The sequence below is a fragment of the Amblyomma maculatum genome, chromosome 1, assembly GCF_055883805.1.
Source record: "Amblyomma maculatum isolate TAMU_Amacu chromosome 1, ASM5588380v1, whole genome shotgun sequence".
Taxonomy (NCBI): Eukaryota; Metazoa; Arthropoda; class Arachnida; order Ixodida; family Ixodidae; genus Amblyomma; species Amblyomma maculatum.
Window position 1 is genome coordinate 397534022 of NC_139344.1, and position 15297 is coordinate 397549318.

The window sequence follows — 15297 nt, forward strand, 5'->3', positions numbered from 1 at the left end:
GAGCAATGGAAGAAAAGGAAGGAAGAAGGAAGTGGGGGAAAAAGCAACAAATAAGAGCAAAAAGTCGCAGGAAAGGCTTTCGCCTTATCGCACTTAAGAGAGATCCAAGTGCCTTCAATTATTTTTTTTTAATCGTTCAACGGGCTTCTTTACTGCCAGTCATGCAATAAGTGGCGTTTCTTTGTTTTCCCATTACTAAACGAACTTAAACAACATTGCCAATTGCGAGGTGCGACGAGACGATTTAATTCACAGCAATTCTCTTTGCGAATCTAAATGAACTTGGATTTCGAAATATCGGGTGTAAGCATTCGCATTGTCGTCTCCGCGGCGCCGTTGTGCGATTATTGAAGTGGGCACCCAGGCGTAGAACGAGGCAGCGACCACAGCAGAAGGACGCCCCAAGGAATCTTAAAATATCACAGGACGTCACGGTGCCCGTACTGCGAGCGGCCTGCGCGCGATCTTTGTGAAGCTGACATCACTGCCTAGAATCGATGCGTCCCAATTTGGAGCAGCGCCCAGACGAATCTCTGCGCGTACCACGCGCGCGTTATCTCGCTCGCGCCGGCGCCCGAACACGACGCCAATGCGTTTATTCCGGCCTCTCCCGATTATTAAGGGCCGACGCTCCCGGCCAAGCGTGCCTTGCTTTCCCCTTTCTCTGCATCTGCGTTTGTGTTGCTTTCTTTGCTACTGCGTGGTGCCTTCGATCCCAGAATGACCCACATGCTTGTTCAGCTGAGGAAAGGCGTCGGGGTCACAGGAACTATTGGGCGCGTACGGGGTGCTTATTGCTTAATGCGTGCTGCAAGATTGGGCTCGGCATCAGTGACAACGTGGTACTCTTTGGACATTTCCCTCGTTTAGGATAATATCCGACAGCCCACAAGTCAAAGCAGGACATAAAAAATGGCAGGGAGGCTATTAACGGAGGCACCCATAAAAAGCAGCGAAGCGCGCAAACAAGTGAAATTAGGTCAGTTTACCAAATAAAAATGTTTTGATTGACCTAAAGAAACTGGCTGCAAGCCATTACTTGTCGGTGGTTTCTTGTCTCTTTTCGCTCTCAGAAAAACAAATTGCCGTTTTCATTAATGTTTCTGGCCGGTAACGCATAGCCATACTGGTAATTAATATTTTATTTCAATCGTTCTAAACTGCTGTTGGCATGTCTTGGTCATTCTGTGTACATAACGTTCATTTATTTAGGTTCATGTCAATGTTTCCGGATAGTACACCGAACATTAAAACTAGGTGGAGATAAGAACGCGTCTTAATTTGCGTTCGTCTTTTCTGGTCAATTCTTGTTTGTTTCTAGGTTGCACTGACGTCAGGTTATTACTGTGGCACACTATAAGTAAAGCTTTGTGCCAGTTGCTTCTATACATACCATTTGACGCGATGAAAGCGCAAACTGGAGCGGCCATTTGTAGAGACACCGTGCTGTTTGTTTCTTTCTATACAACATAAAAGACGAATGGTCATGACAATTTTTCATATATGTCCTCTACTCTGCTCTACTTCCCTTTTCTCTTTAACGCGCTTTATTCCCTCCCCAAATGCAGTAGAGGATAGACGTACTAGTTAATAGATACTGCCGAGATTAAAGGCGTAGTCTACGTGGCACACACCACTCTAATAAATCAGTTGTCTTCACAATGAGCTTCCCGACTCAACCTAAATGCGTAGTGGGTTGGTAGGCGCGAATATCTGCAGGTGGGTTGTCAAGCATGAGGATAGGAATAATTGACTCTACAAGGCGACCGACCTCCTGAGAGCTGCTGTATATGGCGAGCAGCTGAGCCTTATTTTCCTGGTGATATAGTTATGCGTAGTTAAATACTATTATGTCAGAGAGATCATTATATAAGCATGATGCTGCCAGCGCTGCCAGCAGATTTACCGGAGCGAAACGTTCGTCAACTAGGACAGTTTTTGGAGATTAGAGAAAGAAGTTAGCATTGAAAAATTGCGGATGCAACTGGCGGCCATCTGGCGTGGCCAACAATCAAACAACTGAACCCTCACCTCTTAAAGCAGGTGAAAATAAATGTTTTCCCATCCATCCACCCGAGAGCACTGTGGAACCTACACCGCGGAAATGCGAAAGCCTGAGCGTGGCTGGTGCACACGGTGCATCTCGTTTGCTCTCTTTGTCATTATCAATTAAATGTACCGTCATTATAATTGCTAATGTCATCACTGTCATTATCACAAAATGCAGTGTCACTATCATTGATACTATAATCTTTATTGTAGACAAGGATTATGATACGTGTTTCACGATCCTATGCGGGTGCGACTGTGTATGACAGGTCCCGAAATGCAACCTGGTTAAATCGGGCTTGAAGTACTTCCAAGCAATAAAGATAAAAATTGGGTCTCTTAGATGTCCCTCAAAAGGAGAATGGCGAAAGTCTACCCTTCCTGTCCTATCGTTGGTTTGGTTTGTGGGGTTTAACGTCCCAAAGGAACTCAGGCTATGAGAGACGCCGTAGTGGAGGACTCCGGAAATTTCGACCACCTGGGGTTCTTTAACGTGCATTGACATCGCACAGCACACGGGCGCCTTGCTTTTCGCCTCCATCGAAAAGCTGCCGCCGAGGCCGGGATTCGATCCCGCGTCCTTGGGAACAGTGGTCGAGCGCCGTAACCACTGCGCCACCCCGGCGCTCCTATCGTTGTTCGTTGCAGTGCTACACATAATTATAATTGGTTTACAGGAAAGGAAAGACGCAGTATGTGTCAAACTTTCTCCGAAAAGTGTGCGTTTGGACGGTACACCATTACTCCTGTCGCGTGGCGTTCCTTGGAGCACGTTCAAGTGTGGCATTGCAGTAGCAAGAACGCTAGACAAGAAAACACCTCGCGGAATCTCGCGGAATATGAAAAATCTCGTGGAATATATGACAGATCTCGCGCACAACTCTTGCGCACGGGATTTCGTTCAATGAGCCTAGAAAGGCATTTGGTTTAAAAAATCCCGGGCGTGGCGCCGTTGGTTAAAGCGCTCGACTGGGGGTCCAAAGGATGGATGTTCGATTTCCAGTGGAGAAAGGGCTTGTTTATTTATTTTTAACTATCATCCTCAGGGTAGACAAGGAGAATACCGGGCGTGGCGCCGTTAGTTAAAGCGCTAAGTAAAGGCAATAAGGACGAAAAGAAAAGTAGTTAGTTAAAGCGCTTGGCTGGGGATCCGAGGGATGGAGATTCGATTCCCGATGGAGACAGGATTTGTTTATTTATTTATTTTTAACTATAATTCTGAGGAGAATTATGATGTGCGTTTCCCGATCATGGCGTATGAAAGCTGTGTTGCACGTATAATTGTGAATAATCAGCCATCAGAATGTGTGCCTGCCTCTTCTTCAGTCCGGCAAGGTTGTCCGCTCTCACCTCGGCTTTTTGCTGTTTATCTTGAGCCGTTTCAGTTATCATTGATATATAATGAACGTGTCCGCGGTTCACTCTGCAGTCTATGCAGGTAAAGGTACTTGCTTAGGCTGACGATATCGCCGTTTTTGTTCTTTTTGTGTGCAGATTGGGAAGGTTGGTTTGGTTGGTTTGTGGGGTTTAACGTCCCAAAGCAACTCAGGCTATGAGAGACGCCGTAGTGGAGGACTCCGGAAATTTCGACCACCTGGGGTTCTTTAACGTGCACTGACATCGCACAGCACACGGGCGCCTTGCTTTTCGCCTCCAGCGAAAAGCTGCCGCCGAGGTCGGGATTCGATCCCGCGTCCTTGGGAACAGTGGTCGAGCGCCGTAACCACTGCGTCACCCCGGCGGGGCAGATTGGGAAGGGGGGCGTTAAAAAAGTCGTTCGAGTTGCGGGCGACTACTGCAAAAATACAGTGTGCGACATCAATTGGGAGAAGAGCATTGGTTGTTGGCACGGTGAATAGAATAATACACCGGCAGTGCTTGCTAATTAATATGCGGTAGCCGACGATTCCGGCGAAGTGGTAGGCCCTTACAGTATTATAAGAGCAGCACAGAGTTGTGGAATGACACAACGCAAAAAACTAAGCACAAAGCGGATGGGTGGAAAGGACGCGATTTCTCAGTGCTCGCATGTGAAAGTGTGTGCATTTTATTTTTGATTACCAAAATTTGGTATTTGCTGCAATTTTTATGCATCTCCCGTTCGAACGTGCAGAAACTGCACAGAATATTTTCATTTTTTGTTTGCCTGCTCAAATTGGGAGCGAACTACACCCGCTCTAATTTGTTTCTTCCCATGAAAAGGGGTGACTCGGCTGGAGATCCAAGGTGTGGAGGCTCGATTACCGATGGAGATAGGATCTTTAATTTTCTGATGACGTTAATTTGGGTTTCTCTTGATGACGTCGTTTGGTTGGCAGCTATAGTGTGACCAAACGAACGGACGCCGACAGTGTGAGCCACTAAAAGCTTTCGCCTTAAAAGCAATTCTTGAATCATAGATCGTGAACAGGGGCACCTCTGTTTCATGATACTCATAATATCACGCAGAGCTGCGCACTAAAAGTGACGTAATTGAACTGCCAGGCTCTTGAATTTGCGAAAAAGTCTACACACCTCCAAACAGCTCGACACTGTCTGATAAACCTCCCGAAAACGTTTACTTTTCTCTCTCTCTCGCTCTTTCGCAGAAGGACCGCTACCCGTTGAGCCACACGTTCGACTACCGGAGCGGCCAGCCGATGGCCCGATCTCTGCCGACCTCCGTCTCTCCGCTGCACCGAGTGCAGCAACCGGCGCAACCTCTCGATACGTGGCAGTCGAGGCCGCCATCCGAGGTTCACAATGGCGTTGCGGTGGGAAGCGGCCACACGTCGGAGGGATCCCACAGCAACGAAGACGACCCCTACAGGCACCGAAGGAGAAGGCCCATCAAGGACAACTTCCTGCCCAACTTCGCCGTCAACGAAAAGAAGGTACGCATCGCTAGTTTTTAATCTTCGAATGGAATGGACATTTAGGAGCTTCCGATATGCTGAAACAGCCTTCATGCTAAGCTTAATTTGCTTGAACGAGTCCTCTTTGAGCGATTCTGTCAGTCTAATGGGTTTTAATGCCCTCAGTAAATATGTAGATAGTGCTAAACGCCCAATATTTGTCACAACCATCACACCGCGATCCACATTAACGCACTTCGTGTACAGGCATAAAAATGACAAGGGTTCAACGCTGCTGAACCAAATATTGAGCGAAAGCATTAGCTGCGGGTGACCGATCATTCTTCTCTTTTTCTTCTTCCTCAGCCCACATATAAAGCCCCGCTTTAACCAACCGATATGAACGGGCCTTAGTAGCCTATAGGGGTAACGTGAACGTCAGGGTCCTAGCAGGCTGATTCTGACATAACCGTCCCATGGGAAACGAGAGACCCAAGTTGGCAGCTCCTGCCAGCCAACATATAAAGCCCTGCTTTAACCAAGCCGTATGAACGTGCCTGACGTCACGTATACCGTGAGCACCAGCTGCGCCTCTAGCGCGCCACGCCGACCACTTTCGTGTCACGTGGCGTGCGACGTCACGCGCTGCGCCGTGGCTGTGACCGCGCTACGCCGACTGCTTGAGTTGGTATGTCCAGTGGGGTGTAACGCCACAGCGTCACGTGGGTGCGGCCACGCTACGCCAATCGCTTGACTTGGTAGCCCAGCTCTCACCCTAGTGTCACATGGGGTGTGACGTCGCAGCGTCATGTGGGTGCGGCCGCGCCACGCTGAAGGCTCGAAGAAGTAAGAACTTGAGAAAAAAAAAAGTCAGCCAAAATGACGTCTTTCTCACAGGATATAGTTTATAAAGTGGCAGCTCTGAAAGAATTACGAAAATAAAGAGACAGCGTAGGGTCCACACATTGACCGTATAATATAATGGGCTACGCAAGCGATACCTGACGCATGTTGCACCAGCGCTTGCACCCAGTAAGAGATGCATATGCATCGCGCGGCGCCGCCTTAAATGCTTCAAAAGCGGCCGTCAAGTTCGATGCTGTGATCTCACATGGATTTTCAGTGTAATATGGATAAGTGTGAGTCTGTATTCTCACACCCTTAAGCGTTTCGTATTTCGCGTGAGCATCAAAAATAAAATAGGGACATGTAGGCAACGTGAACACTCGTTCCATATATAATCTTAGCAGCATCGACACGAACCACTTCATGTATATTTGCGAGCACTTACACGAAATCGTTTTCACCCACTGAGCAAGATTCTGGACGAGCGGTCGGACTACAGTTTTACAAGTGCACTCCGCTGCCATTAGTCGCAAGTACCAACAGGATATGCCCTTCCATGCAGTCCCGCCCAACCACCATGGGTGATGGATAAACCTTTCGTGCACCTTCGTGTTCCAGGAGTACTGAAGCAATCAATAGTGCCACTTAGTGGTCTCAAACTACTTACTCTGGCGCACATCTGGTCAGAATATCGTAATTATATTGCCGCATAGAAGACGACGCAAAAGAGGACGACAAGCGCGAGCCTGGAAGTGAAAGAAGCTTGAACCCAAGACTTGTTCTGGTCGACCATTCAAACCATCTATCGCTAGATTCTCCTAGGTTCTACAATCAGAGACACCGGCATGTAATGTACGAACCTGGCGACAAAGTGTGGGTCTGGACGCCTATTCGCCGCCGTGGACTCTCCGAAAAACTATTGCGACGATACTTTGGACCCTATGTTGTTCAGCGACGTTTAACCGACGTCACTTATGAGGTGATGCCGGACGGGGTGTCGACATCAAAGCGACGCCAGCACCAAGCTGACGTCGTCCACGTCGTGCGTATGAAGCCATACCACTCAGTCTGACCTTAACCTCCTACTTCCTTTTGTTCTCATCGGGACGATGCTTCCTAAGGAGGGGGGCAAATGCCGCATAGAAGACGACGCAAAAGAGGACGACAAGCGCGAGCCTGGAAGTGAAAGAAGCTTGAACCCAAGACTTGTTCTGGTCGACCATTCAAACCATCTATCGCTAGGTTCTCCTTGGTCTTCTACCGAGACGTGACAATATTCACGTCTACACTGATAGATCTGTGTCATCACAGGCATCCGCTGCAGCTGCGGTCATACCTGCTCAGAAAAAGACTCTACATTTCCTTTTGGGACATACTTCTACGTAATCTGCTGATGAACTTTTAGCCCTTCGGGAATCCATTCGCTACATATGCGGAGAGCCACCTCAAAATTAGTGTATATTCACGGACTCAAAGACTGCACTGCAAATGTTGGAAAATTTCTTACGCCACACCGCCTACCGGTCTCTGGCACTATACATTATGGATCTGCTTACATCTACTCGACTGCAAGGCTACAAGATAATGATTCAATGGATCCCTGCCCACTGCGGGCTCCATGGAAATGAAAAGGTAGATGTTGAAGAAAACAGTGCCCTCAGTAATGATCTCAAAACTGCTGTGCCTTTTTCAAGAGCGGATAGGGCGTGCCTTCTAATAAACTTTAGGAAGAAGGCTACGGCAGCTTACTGGGCCCAGCCAGAAGCCCGACACATTCGTCTAAAAAGGCTCGATTGAACATTAACATTTTATGTTTCATGCATGTGAAATTTCGCGCCATCATGCATGCTTGTTACATAAACTGCGTTTAAACATAGCATTCACGCGCAGGTACTTGCATTTTATTGGACAGGTGGACTCCCTGGAATGATCAACTTGCGACCTCCCCGAGACTGTGGACCATATATTATTAGTGTGCCCAGTATATACGCTTGAAAGAACTGTTCTAGCCGTCTCCTTGAAGCGTTTGGACAAGAGGCCTCTGTCGGAGGAACTGCTGCTGGGTGCTTAGCAGGAAAAGGGAAAGGGTGTCCAGGCAGTGCGGGCTCTTTGCCGTTTTTTGTGTGCCGCCGTACTCTATTCGCGCTTCTAAAGTGAACTGTCATGCCTGCATATTTTTTTCATATGCCTTCTCCCACATTGTCATCCATCATGATCCTCTTTCTTGTGACGTTAAACCCCACAAACCAACCGAACCAACCAATCATCGTTATTCTCCCTTTCCCCTTCCTCAGTGCAGAGTAGCAGGCCAGATATTAATCATTCCGGCCAACCTCTCTGCCTTTCCTTTCAATAAATCCATCTATCTATCTGACGCAAGTGCATAATCTTGAGAGCAGCACTGCATCTAAGGGAGCTCGTAACTTTTGGAATCGTAATTAACCGTCGAAAAGATACATTCGACTTTTGCGAAAGTCAAGAGGCTAATCTATCGCTGCTGTCACCACCTGTACACATTATACTAATTCTGCTCCGTTTCGCCTTTAACGCCTGACCATTTAACATAATCTTTTTTTCTACCCGCCTTGGTAGTGCAGTGGTTACGGCGCTCGACTACTGTTCCCAAGGACGCGGGATCGAATCCCGGCCTCGGCGGCCGCTTTTCGTTGGAGGCGAAAAGCAAGGCGCCCGTGTGCTGTGCGATGTCAGCGCACGTTAAAGAACCCCAGGTGGTCGAAATTTCCGGAGTCCTTAACTACGGCGTCTCTCATAGCCTGAGTCGCTTTGTTGCGTTTAACCCCGCAAACCAAACCAAACCAATAAGCTATGAGAAAGCGATGGGAATATATTCGCCGCCTGTGCAGCCTCTGCAGCCCTGAAAAGAGGAACTGGCAAAATACAAATAAGGGACGGGGGCCTCCTCTGCACACCTCTAGCATAATTCACCGCGTGTTTACAGGAGTTATTAAAAAAAAAGTTTTTCGGAAGAGTTGGTTGCAAAATTAATTGAGAACAGCTTAGGAACCTGCGATCCCCTGTGACATTGCCTTAAGTAACTCACGGGACGAACTGAAGATGGTGATTGAGAACTAGTCTGGCAACGCAGGACGGCTGGCCTAAAAATTGGTATAGCGAAAAGTAATGTTCAGTAACTTCGGAAGGCACCAACAATTTACAGCAGAGCAGTAGATAACGGATCATCGTGATTGGCGAGGGAATATAATGCCAGGGGGCGCTCGGAGTGAAAACGACGTTGAAGTGGATCGGCTCCGGACTCGCAGGATGCAAAAATTTTTTACTGGAATCAAATCGTTTGCCTTGCTAAATATTTCAGCATCACTTGTTCTACAGTTGCAGTGTCAATATCCCGTGTGTGTTACCACTTTTCATTTTATATTTTCCTTATTTCCCGTTCTGTTTCCTTTCCTCGACCCCACAAATCAATTTTTTTTTTTAGGGCAAGTATACTTCAAAAATTTTCTTTGCTACCCAATTCTTGAACGATCCCCCTTTGTGGGTATGTGCCATAAGTTATTGGGACAACAACAACAACAACAACGTACCTAAACCTTGGACCGTGTAATTCCACCTGTACCGGCTCTGTTAACCTAGCCCCAGTCGCCAACACCGTGGCAAATCTTCATTCAGGGAAGGCAGTGACCAACCTCGACCATGAGAACGAAATAGCTAGGGGAATAAGAATGTTGTGGGGTGCTTTGGCTGGTAGTCTCAGATCAGGATGAGCCGGTTTCTACAGTCGGACATAACTTTAGTTTGCAGTAACCGACACTCACAATTATTCCGCAACAGAAAGCAGTTAGTTGTAAAGGTTTTCTCTGGTTATTCAATTAAAAAGCTAGCCATTAGATGAAATTAAACGTGCAAGAATATCGATGGTTGGGCATTGCAAGGTATTAAAACCTGATTTTGCGTAAGGGAAGGGATCACACAGCACATGGACACCTCTTCGATGTCAGCGCACGTTAAAGATCCCCAGGTGGTTGAAATTACTCCGTAGCTCTCCACTACGGCTCCTCTTTTTCTCTATCCACTTTCACTCCCACCTTCCTCCCTTCCCCAACGGCGCGGTTCAGGTGTCCACAGAAACAAGTGAGATAGATACTGCGCCTTTCTCTTCCTGTGAACCAATTATTATTATTATATTAATGTTAAGCTAATACACATGCCGCATACTATTGCCCATAGTTAAATGTTCGTTTTTTTTTTTTTTTTTTTTTTTTTAAGTTGAATCTCTTACGGGTGCTCATTTACTGGGAAGAAAATTGGAGGATACCAGAAAGGAAAGCTATGGAAACTATGGAAAACAAGCAAAGTTGCCCGGGAGCAAACGCACCTTAATGCCGTCCTAGTAATAATGCAGAAGAAATGGGTTTGGGTAGGGCATGTACGGAAAACGCAAGATAGCCGATGACTCCTTGGTAACGTCTTGCGATGATTGTGGTCCTTATTTATAGTTAAACCAACTCTGCATCATTGACCTTATTATCAAGTCTTTTTCACACTTTTGTATGTGGTATTCTACATGCTGAAAGAGCATTAAATTCTTCAAAGCTGCTTTTGCGTCGTTTCAGACACATATCCAATTCCTCGCGTGCATATTCGTACAAAAACCATTGCTTGAAAACAGTTCTAGAATAAAAATATCTCTATCTTACATTCGCGCAGGTCTGAGCACATCGATTTGATTTTTACACAAAGCTCTACACTTGCTTATACTTGGCCTGCACGTAGTGTGTTGCTCCACTTATGATATATTTACATAGAAAGCCCACGTCCTATCCTGCCTAGAATACGGGTGTTTCGTTTCTGACCACTATAAGCTTATGGACTTAAACAAACTGAAATTCCGCTTTAATCAAATAAATGGCTATCAATTTCCTATTTCCCCGATATGGTAGGGTTTTCGGCTTTTTGCTTGTGTGATCTCAGGTTCACTTCACTTCCATCATGTCCTCGCAATGAATGTTTAAAGTTCTTACACATTAATCCCCCCCCCCCCCCCCCCCCTCCTCATCATTTGAGACCTGACAACTATTTGGAAATTTGTAAACCATCATCACTATGACGCTACTATGCGCTCAACATTCCGCCTTGCTGTTATCGTAGTTCCTGGTTTAAAGAGGAGTTTGCATTCCTGGCCCAATTCCCGCTTTACCTTTGAAAATATTTAGATTCTGTGATCTATAGCTGACAAATTTTCATAGTACCTCAAATGGTACCTACTGTCACCATGTGTTCGAGATTCTTTTTATCTCCTGCAAACATCACCGCATGCGACTTTGCAGCATAGTCGGAACTCGATTTAACAAAACCTGATTTAAAAAACTCATTATATAGCGAAGGTATCTCGGTTACCCCTCCGGCGACAATAAGGTCTAATGCTCTAACCCAAAAAAATGAAACCGATTTCGTGATCTGTCCGATTTAATGAACTTTTTTCGAAAAATGGAAAAGAAAGAGAACTCCCAAAAATTTGTTGATCGCGATCCAATGGTAACGTCACGAAGCAACTTCGCCCCGCTTTTACCAAACTGCGCCTTGCAAAACGAGATTTATAATTTTGAATTGAATTCACTAGATGGTGGGTGAAGTGGTGGATCCTCTTTATCTATACTGCGGCAGTTTGCTTGCTGGACGCACTTCAAACTTAAGAACAGTTCATGTGGTCATTGCTAACAGAGCGCTCCCATGTAAAAATCGTCTAATTCTTTCCTGGGAGTTCAATTTGTAGTCCCTTGGGACTCTTCTTGTTGAGGTAGCAATTGTCATTGTTTTTTTTTTCATACGCGTTAGCGATGTCGATTGTTTCCGTGGGTCACAACTTCATTTTCGACGTAATTATGCTTGGTTAAAATGATGCCGTGGCAGCTTCCCTGATGTCGCTACATCATATAATCAAATTAACCGAATTAAGCGGTAGAGAAATGCCCCACTCAATTTAACGAAGTTTCCAATTTAACGAAATAACTTTTGGCTCCTTCAACTTCGTTAAGTCGAGTTTTAACTGCACATAAAATATATATATATATATAAATATAGTTAACAAAATAAACAGTTCGAAATTATTCTTTCAGCCACTGAAAAGCAACTCACTTTACATTATCCGGTTCTGCTCACACATCTGGAAGACAACCAGTTGGTGCGGTTTTTTTTACATCACAGAATTCGTTGCTGATTACTTTTCGCGACTCCTACATTTTTTCCTCGCTCCTTTCAGCATATCTCTCAAGTATGCTGACAAGCTCAGAATCGCCCGTAAAATGAATCACTGCCGCTACGGCGGTGTCCCCCAACAACAACAGCCTGCTTTTATATTTTAACAGGCAGGAATTGCAGGGGTTTTCCCCCAACGTTTTAAGCGCGAATAGCTGACCCAGATTTCTAGTACTGCGACGCACTCTGTTGACCACAGAACAAAAGACTAAGCTAAATGTAAGGAACGCTTGGCAATAGAAAAAAAAATAAAAAAAAGCAGGAACCGCAATTAGGGCAAATGTACTTTTCCTATTAGCCGCGCACAATCTTTCTCGGAAAAGTATGTCGCTGCACACCCGTGGCGCAAAACGAGTGTGGGAAGCGGCACGAAAAGGGGCGATGGAGCAGCTACGCTGGTTTTCCCCATGACATAGGGCGCAAGCGTAGAAACAAGGCGCAAAAAAAAAAAAAAAAAAAAAAAAAAAAGAATTAAAACGCAATTTTGCAAAATTATTACCGGATACATTGTGAGACAATGTTTAACGCGTTTGCAAAAGAATGACCTAGAGGTACATAACTTCTATCCTGAATAAATAATAAGGGCGTTTAAACGTCTGATGATAATTGGGATCGTTAAAAGGTTTGAGATCCACAATATCGAGCGGTCATCGTGGTACCAGTTGGGATATCTGCAAGTACTATTACTGCTGTAATAGTATGCCTTGTTTAATATTAGCGTAGCAACGGTAGGCTGTCAATAGAAGTAACCAAAAGGCTGCCATGCAGATTGGCAAAAAGGTGAAAATAATGGGCATGGAAATGCGGGTTGCCGCTATCGCTCTGTTCGTATAGAGAAGCTGAAGTGTTCTTCTTTTTTTTTTTTTTTTTTTTTACATAAGGCGGTATTAATAAAGATCTGAATATAGACCCTCGTAGATAAAATATTCCAGGTTACTTTTTTATCGCAAGCATTTAAACAATTCAATCCTCGATGATCTGCAGGATTTTACAGCTTTTTGTAGCGGGGAGAACCTCGTTGAGGACGTCATGTTGAGGAGTTTGGTGCCCGCCCAAAGGCACCAAAACCACCGCGGTCTTTAACTCCGGTGGCCCCTGACTTTTACTTTCGGGTAGGTGTTCCTGGAATGAGCCTCCCCCTTAAGATAGCGTTCTCATGTGCCGCCTACCGAGGCATTGCAGAACGCCGGCGCAGCTTTACTAGGTTCTTACGTGACCATTTCCATTTCTAGCGCAAAAAGACTGCGCTATTCTCTCTCAAATTTCATTCATTTTACCTGTTGAAGCTCGTCGATTTCTTAAACATTGTCAGTTGATCTGTAAACATCTGCACAAACCCACGGGAACGCTGTCTGAAGGTCGCGGCTGCATTTCGATTTGATCGAACTGCAACGAACATCGTGTACAGAGCCGTTGTAGCAAGTCAATGAATTTCAGGCGCACGGTAGAAATGAATTCGAGGTCTTCGACTATACGGCGTTTCAGCCACATAGCGTTTTGTTTTACCAGGGCTGCGCGGTAGACGAATGAAAAGAAGGGGAGGGGGGGTTACATCTGAAAGGAACATCATTGCCCCAGGCGAGCCGATAGAGTGATGTAGGCATTTTAACCTGTTTTTCTTGTATTTATGACACCGAGATCACCGGAACAGTACGGTTATATCGCCTAGGAATACTCCCCTGCTGAATTCTGAACGAAACGAAGGAATGCAGGTCCCCTGAAGGAAAGAAGAAAAATTACCGTTTGTTGACATCACTTCTGTTACTCAAAATTTGCAGTCACATCTTGCAAGGCAGTTACCGAAAGTGTTGAGCAAGGCACCGTGCAAACACCGAGCTATGTGTTATATTTAAACAAAGCACCTCCTAGCTACTAACGCTGCGCCAAAGAATGAGTCCAACTTTATTCAAAGGGCGAGGATTCGCTTTAAAAGAGCCGATATGTACACGGCTTATGGGATGGGAAAGTTGCTCGCGCAGTTATGGGGCCATATTGAGGCTACCATATTCTATGAAAAAGAAAAAAAACGTGGGAGTTGGTTCTGGGAAAATTTTAGCACTGCTGCGACAGAGGACAGAGAACAAGGGAAGGGCAGACAATAAGACAAAAAAGAGAAGGAAGGGCTCTGTCGTCTGCTGCAGCGCTGGCAAAGTTTTCGAAGATGTGGCAACTAACTCAAATGTCTGTTTTACTATGCTCTGAGAGGTTTCATACCGGATGCATTAAAATGATGCTGCTATCCGCTCGGCATTAAAATGCTACTTAAGTAGAGTAGTAACCTGTTTGTCATAAATTCATGACGAAACAGAACACTTTGTTCCATCTGTATATTGCAGTCCTGGTCGAGCTGTTTTCTGGCATCCTTTAACGTTACTCCTCTTATCAGCGTCGCATAAATAGCTTTGGTGCGTGCTAGAACCTAAATGAAATCAGTGAGATGTGGTCAACAGATGGCACAACATAGCCAATTATGTTCATTTGTATGTTTGAGGGCACCGCAGCCAACACACCAGTGGTTTCTCAAGGAACGTGAATAGCTAGAATGGGCGGTGCTGACGTCATGAAAGCCAATGAGATTGCGTTAGGCGTTGTGTGGAAGGCAATAAGAGGCAAATAAATTTGCAAAGGACAAGAGTTGGAAACTAAAAAAAAATTACTGATAATTAAATTTTTTACAAAAAAAAAATGAACGCGAACTCAGGGGCTGACGAAAAGAAAGAAGTGCTAGATATGGCCAGGAGACTTGACATCGGAAACAGAAAGGAAAAATTAACTCCAGGATTGCACGCCCAGGCTGAGGACAGACAGGCATCCGCGCTTGCAGGCGTATGCAAACTTTCAAGAGGCCAGTATGGTGTAACTTGATTAATCAACTCGGAGCCTCCCTGTCAGTCTGCTAAGTGCTCATAATCCTTCTTAGCTACGAGTGAACGCACAACTAGTCCTGCGTACGTCTGTACATAACTTTCTTCTATAAGTTATCCTTAGTGTTCAAAGCATTCTTCTGGTAATATCAAGTTCACTTGCCTCTTGAATAGTTATATTTAAAATGTCAGTAATTCAAGAATTTAACCACCATTCATATTGAATGGCACGCAACTAAAGGACCCAGTAGCAAAAAAAAAAAAAAAAAAAAATCTTTCTGCGTCTTTTTCGAAGACTGTCTCTTCACCTGATATTCTAAATGTATCAACAGAACCCTATATGACGCCCGTAGCTTGCGTTGCTACGGCCCTAGACCTTACCTCTTGTCGTACCATTAGCGATGCGCAGAAATGGTCTCTGCGAGGGAGCACTCCCAGAATTGCCGTTAAATAAAAGCACTGGCCGCATA

At 45.4% G+C, this 15297-nt stretch overlaps 1 protein-coding gene across 1 annotated transcript in view; it reads left to right on the top strand.

Moving 5' to 3' along the window:
* The window catches only part of LOC146208656 (EF-hand domain-containing protein 1-like), a 61002-nt gene that overhangs the window by 14836 nt on the left and 30869 nt on the right, over positions 1 to 15297 (top strand). Inside the window, exon 2 of the mRNA XM_084595742.1 lies at positions 4638 to 4922. Coding sequence (XP_084451868.1) covers positions 4638 to 4922 — 285 coding nt within the window. The remainder of the gene's footprint in view (positions 1 to 4637; positions 4923 to 15297) is intronic.